At 47.9% G+C, this 6,785-nt stretch overlaps 1 protein-coding gene across 1 annotated transcript; it reads left to right on the plus strand.

Moving 5' to 3' along the window:
- Nucleotides 1–5,893: 5,893 nt before the first annotated feature.
- On the plus strand, nt 5,894–6,430 carry LOC138458966 (sericin-2-like). The gene has a single exon (XM_069607208.1). It carries the CDS (start codon nt 5,894–5,896, stop codon nt 6,428–6,430), a length of 537 nt encoding a protein of 178 aa, XP_069463309.1.
- The last annotated feature ends 355 nt before the right edge of the window (nt 6,431–6,785 follow it).

Genomic DNA, 6,785 nt, shown 5'->3' on the forward strand with positions numbered 1-6,785 from the left:
GCGTGGTCACGCTGAGCAACGTGAACACACTGACTGACAAGAGAGAACTCCGCTCCCATCAGTCAGCGTGATCATGCTGACAACATGAACACACTGACTGACAGGTGAGGAGTCCTCTCCTGTCAGTCAGCGTGGTCACGCTGAGCAACGTGAACACACTGACTAATAAGCGAGAACTCCTCTCCCATCAGTCAGCGTGGTCACGCTGACAACATGAACACACTGACTGACAGGAGAGGAGCTCTCTCCTGTCAGTCAGCGTGATCATGCTGAGCAACGTGAACACACTGACTGACAGGAGAGGAGTCATCTCCTGTCAGTCAGCCTGGTCATGCTGAGCAACTTGAACTCACTGACTGACAAGAGAGAACTCCTCTCCCATCGGTCAGCGTGGTCACGCTGAGCAACGTGAACACACTGACTGACAAGAGAGAACTTCTCGCCCTCAGTCAGCGTGATCACAGTGACAACGTGAACACACTGACTGACAAGAGAGAACTCCTCTCCCATCAGTCAGCGTGGTCACGCTGAGCAACGTGAACACACTGACTGACAAGAGAGGAGTCAGCTGAATGACGGGAGGCAGCAGAGCCCACTTCTGAGCCCTGCTGCCTCCCATTATTTTGCTGTTTGTTGCGGAGCCAAACGGCTTTGCAACAAACAGCATAATCATTGAGAGCAGACAGCACAGTCCCCCATGTGAATAAAGGACACGGGAGACTATGCTGCCTTCCACTTAGGAGAGGGAGCCGCGAGGCCCCCCGCAAGCGCGAGGCCCGGGGCAGTTTGCACCCCCTGAAACCCCCTTGTAACAGCCCTGGCCTCCACCTACTCTCTGCCTCCTACTCCTCCGCCTCCTACTCCTGCAGTTGACTTCCACCTTGACACAGCCCTTGCTAACATCACTCTCTCTATCTCTAACACCCTTGATACTCTTGCCCCTGTCATCAGGGTCTGACTGAAGCCTTCCAAAAAGTGCAACTCCTGGAATATGTCGGGCGGACCCTCTGACAAACTGGCCTGCCGCCTCCTTTAAAGGCAATATCGACTCTGCTTCCACACCAAGAAAAGAGTCTTTATTCAAGCCTGCATCTCTGCGGCGTCAAACAACACAGCCACACTTTTCAAATTCTGTAAGGAACAGGCTAATCCTGCAACAGCATCCTCTTCTGTCACACCCACCCAGGACCTTTGCTCGGCCCTAGTTGCACATTTCACCACAAAAACCCAAGACATCCTTGCCTCTCTCTCCTCCACACCACATCTTACACCAACACTTCTGGAGTCTCTTTAGGGATAAATGACAAACCACTCGACTATTCTTGATTTTCTCCGAGATCTGCAGGGGAGACACACATGACACGAACTGCAGGTTAATAGTTGTTGTGAACCTACTGCCTTTTAGAACTCTCTGTCTAACGCTATGCTGAAAAACCTGGACGCCTCAGCACTGAGCATAGCCCAGATGAGGACTAGGCAAAGTGAGTTCCCCTCGATTTAAGGTCTCCTGGGTAAGAGGAGGGTACATCGTTTGTCAACCTTCAAACACATTCTAGTGACTACCTTCTTGGTGACATACCTGGTGCAAAAGCTTTGACTAGCTCCTCCGGTGAATGTTCTTGGTAGACTTTCTGAAACAATCCTTTTTCTAGCCTCTGTGGGATGCCATGCCTTGACTTTCTGATGGATCGTAGAGAAATGGTTTCACCGCTATGTCTCTGCAGGCCAATTGTCCCGACTGTCCGGAACCCTAAAAGGAATAGGGCCATAACCTGATAGTTTCCCAAATACCTAACTAATGATAAATCCTAACTTCCTCTGTAGCCTGCCCTACCTGGCCCTACATAAAACTAACTATGTAGAAATGAGTGCAGTGATTAAGTACTAGCTAATGAGAATAGCTTGTGTTCCACTTTGCTTTTGGGTTTGACAACCCCTATAAAACTGTAGAAATCTGGCATCCAGAGAGTGAAGGCATTCCCTAAACCAATGTATAGAAGGTCTTTCTAAATGCACATCTAGTGCTGTGAGTCAAGATGGAGTGAGAAGTTACAGAGACATTGACTGATTAGTGCCTCGTGATGGGAGCAGGGACCCCAAGTGTCGGAAAGGCTTCTGGAAACTGTGCTCAGAGGTAGAGAAGGAGACTGACACTGGATAGTGTCTCTGGGATCAGACCTGTACAGAGAAACTGCCAAAGGAGCGAGGGGAATCTAGCTGGGGTGGGTGTCACTGACCTCTCCTTTGAGCTCTATCTCCTGCAATGAGGGGAAAATACTGCTTCTACACGTGAGTTCCCACCACCTCATCAGCTAGTCCCTCGGAGGATGATGCAATCAAGTGGTTGGCGACTTTAGAGATGATTGGTAATCGATATCTTCAAGAGCTGGAACACACCGGACTAAACTCTGTGGAAACAGGAATGGAAGGAAGTTAGAACGTTGTCTTTCCAACACAAACACTACTAGCTCGAGTGGCACACATCAGGGCGCAAGAGGTCTGGATTCCACAGCTCCATCTTGGAATCTTGTAGGACCTGAATGCTAATGCTTCAAGTTAAGGAAATGTTAACAGGTAACCTTGTTCTCCCACCAACACCACTCATTCAAGCATAGGAGTATTCTAAAGAATAGTATTCTACTGTTCTAAGAGCTTCACCTGCTGTTCAGATGTGACTTTCTAGCCTCCTGATGTATCAGACACCTGACAGCCTTCTAGCCTGACCCCTCTGTGGACACCAACATCCAGCTCAGCATACTCAGCCGCAACCAAACTGACACCACCAAACCTCGACACCACAACTATAAGACCGCGACATCTTGAATATCCCACCAACAAGAGGACATCTTTAGCCTGACAACCCTCAGCTAAGTACACAGGACTCTCATTACCACAGCCAACGTGAACTACTACACAAGATCCATCATGGGGCATCCAACACGAGCAGAGCGTTCTTTCAAGTCATGAAGCACTGCATCACCCCTCTGCCTGAGCCTGCAGTGCAACAGTCCACTGACAAAAGCAACACCATCAACAACTTCTTCACAGCAGGATGGAAAGACATTGATGGCTCCAAACACACCACAGACCTCCTGCCCATGCAGCCAACAACAAACCAAGATTGATCGAGTTCAAGACAATTACTCATTCTAGAACACCTAAACAACACTCTTGCAACCCTCAAACCACAAAGACAACATCCTGAATAGCTTCATCATGAAAGTCACCACAGAAGGATTCACGCCACCCATCAACATATCTATTACATCCGGCACCTACCGCTCAAGCCTCACAAGGACAGACATGCGCCACAAAACCAATTGTTGCAAGACATTTAAACACACCTCTAGATAGAAATCACACAATCAGAAACCATAGGTAGTCCCACAGTACTGAGACAAGTTGCAACTAATACGTCTGTGTTTAAGCCTGCCAAACTCAAGACAGGCCTGCCACAACCGCACGCAGATAGTCCCAGAATACTGAGACATGTTTCTACTTATTCATCTGTGTCTGAGCCTGCCACAATCAAGAAAGGGATGCCACATCTGCACACGGGTAGTGTGAGAAACCTGAGGGTATTCTCCCAAGTAGACCTCAGGAATCCCTTTTTCAGATGGCCTGGGGAGGGCTGGCGCTCTCAGATCCAAAACCTGGGGGTCGACAAGCGAGGGAGGGAGGATCACCTGGGTAGGGGAGCTCAGGGTTGTGCTCAGAAGAAAGCCCCAGATGAGACGCAGTATTATACTGAGGAAGAAGGAGAAGAGAATAAGATCCCCGAATCCTTTGTAGGTTGTATGATATTCATCTCCCTTCTTCCCAATGAAACTAACTTATTAAAATCCTGCCACCATACAACTCTGGTAAACCAATTAAAAGCCCAAACCCGGGTACAGCAGAAAAGAACCTCTCTCATAATCACTTTTTTCATGTTGCCATACAGAATAACCTCAACCATTCTTCTCCATGTACCTCTAATAATTCATTTCCAAACACCCAATCTACCCTGACGAACCACTACCGTTCCCGCAATCCCCTCGGTTCAGTTCACGATCCCAGCTATCCCCATTTGCTTCACAAACCCTACCAATCTCATTCTTCCGAATGTACCCAAACCCCTAGGACGAGAACCATAATCCCATACAACACCTCTTCCTCTCTATACCCCGTAGGATACTCGAACACTCTATCCACCCTTTCCGACATGAACACCTTTGAACAACACGCAAGACAATGTACTAATTCCAGAGCTATTCACCTGAAATGTCCCAACCTAAGGGCCAGGCAAAGTCAGGCAATTGACCAAAATCACGCACACCTGATGGCTAACCCAACACGGCAGTTCAAGAGGAGGCGAAAGACAGAGAGGGTGACAAGGAGAGAAGCGACCTTGCCCTTTTAGATCAAGGCCCATGAAACCTCCACAGACGGAAGCTTTAGACTGCAAACAATAACCAGCGTGTGTTGCAGCAGGTGCCAGCGGCACACAAGACCCTCCTCCGCTGATTACCAAGCCAGGGAGAGACGCTTGTCTTGAAGGTACAAACCTTGACTCCAGAGAGAAGGAAAGCCAGGTTGTTCATCACAGCCAGTGAGTCGAGGGAAGAGTCGATAAGAAACCGAACTGTGTTGAACGAAAGTAGCCAACGGCTAATTTGAACTTTGAAAGGTTTAAAGAAACAATTGATGAAAGTGGGGGAAAACCACAGCAACAGAGGCGTCCAACACCACATGGGGGCTCACCCAGGAAACTCTGGGTGATTAACCGATGGTAGAGACTACCATAACCAGAAGGCCGTGAGAAGAGGCAAAGAGAGGTGAAAGTGGTCGTACCGGGGTCTCGGAGGGATACATAAAGCCTATCCACCGAGCTGACACTGATTGGTGTAGGAAATCAGGTAAGCATTTCAACCAATGGGGGGTGAGAAAGACACTGAGCAACCATCCCTGAATTATAAGAACAGGCAGCAAGAAAGGCAGACTGTGGCTTGTGTGGGTGAAGTCAAAGGAGGAGCTGGAGGGGTACCAAGAGACCAGGTGGAAGAAGGACAGCAGAGTGGAGGGTTGGAGAGTTTGTGGTGGCGCTTTGAAAAGGTGAGGCATTTGAGAGAGAGTTAGATCAGTGGTGTAGAATGTGGCGTGTGTACTGTAGAAATTGTGGAGGGAGAATTTAGGAGGTGAGAATGAGTAAGGGAGAAATCAATACAGTAGTTTAGTTTATTATTTAATAATGCACTCCAAACCCAGGGGTAGCCGGGCGCAGCAGTCACAAGAATAGGTTGCAGACATAGGATATATACAAAAGGATATAATAGATACATTATATGTGTTATTAAGGTATTAGCAATACAGGTATACAAGGTATACGAGCTGTGAATACAGTCTAGAATATACAGGTCCCTAAAATAAATAGTCTGATGTCAAGTTTCAGAGGTATCATGGTCATTAAATGAGATAATAGAACCGAGCCTAGCACAAAGACACAGATTGTAAGTCATCATTAGTCCAGAGCCAATTTTTCATGATGCCTCTAAATCTCGTGTAGGGTAGGTTGGCTCTCAGTGCTACTGTAGTAGTTAGTGGGAGAGTGTTAGGAGAGGATGGACTAGTAGGGACGGGGTGCAGATGGCGGGTGTGAGGAGTAGCGCATAGTAGATAAGTAGGCAGGGGCTGAGAATAGTGAGAGTGGATGTAATGAAAGGGTGAGCATAGCACCACATTCGCTTAGTTTCGTGAATAGGAGAGGAGCAGTGGTAGTACTAATGTGAAGGGCAGTGGTAGTAGTGAGAGAAACAGTGGTTGTAAAAGTAGTGGGAGATGCAGTGTCTGTAATAGTAATGAGAGCATCAGTAGTAGTATAAGTAGTGAGATACACAGTGGTGGTAGTAGTAGTATGAAGAGCAATGGTAGTAGACTAAAGAGTAGTGGTAGTAGTAGTGAGAGGAGCAGAGGTGGTAGTAGTAGTGAGAGGAGCAGTGGTGGTAGTAGTAGTGAGAGGAGCAGTGGTGGTAGTAGTGTGAAGAGCAGTGGTAGTAGTAGTGAGAGAAACAGTAGTTGTAATAGTAGTGAGAGCAGCAGTGGGAATATAAGTAGTGAGAGAAGCAGTGCCAGTAGTATTGGGAGGAGCAGTGGTAGTAGTAGTGGGAAGACCAATGGTAGTAGATTAGAGAGTATTGGTAGTAGTGAGAGGAGCAGTAGTGGTAGTAGTGAGAGGAGCAGTAGTGGTAGTAGTGAGAGGAGCAGTGGTGGTAGTAGTGAGAGGATCAGTGGGGGTAGTAGTGAGAGGAGCAGTGGTAGTAGTGAGAGGAGCAGTGGTCGTAGTAGTGAGAGGAGTAGTGGTGGTAGTAGTGAGAGGAGCAGTGGTGGTAGTGTGAAAAGAAATGGTAGCAGTAGAGAGAAGAGCAGTGGTAATAGTAATGTGCAGTGGTAGTAGCAGTGCTGTTCTGTGTTGCTGGGAGGAGCTTCTTTTCGCCACAGTATGCACTGCCTACATATTCCTCAGTCCGGCGTGCAGCACAGCGCAGACTGCAAGTAGACTGGAAAGTGGTCTTGCTGGTCTTGGGAGGCGAGGGCGAAGAGGACGCCTGCTTACTGGTAAGACAATTGACTTGTGGAAATGTTAATCGCTACTACCCAATTCCAACAAAAGGCAATTGCGGAGGCAAAGGGGGCTTGACTATGTCCAAACTAAGGAGCAGTAAACTAACGATAACAGAAATGGGGCTGGCCGCGCATAGAGCATTGGACGAGAACTGAGTACTGACTGAGAAGTCTGATCCAAAAAC

Source organism: Ambystoma mexicanum, chromosome 1p, assembly GCF_040938575.1.
Source record: "Ambystoma mexicanum isolate Mex_15411 chromosome 1p, UKY_AmexF1_1, whole genome shotgun sequence".
In the NCBI taxonomy this organism is placed as follows: Eukaryota; Metazoa; Chordata; class Amphibia; order Caudata; family Ambystomatidae; genus Ambystoma; species Ambystoma mexicanum.

Coding starts and splice junctions, on each gene's coding strand:
- LOC138458966 (XM_069607208.1), top strand. CDS start 5,894: ATGAAGAGCAATGGTAGTAGACTAAAGAGTAGTGGTAGTAGTAGTGAG.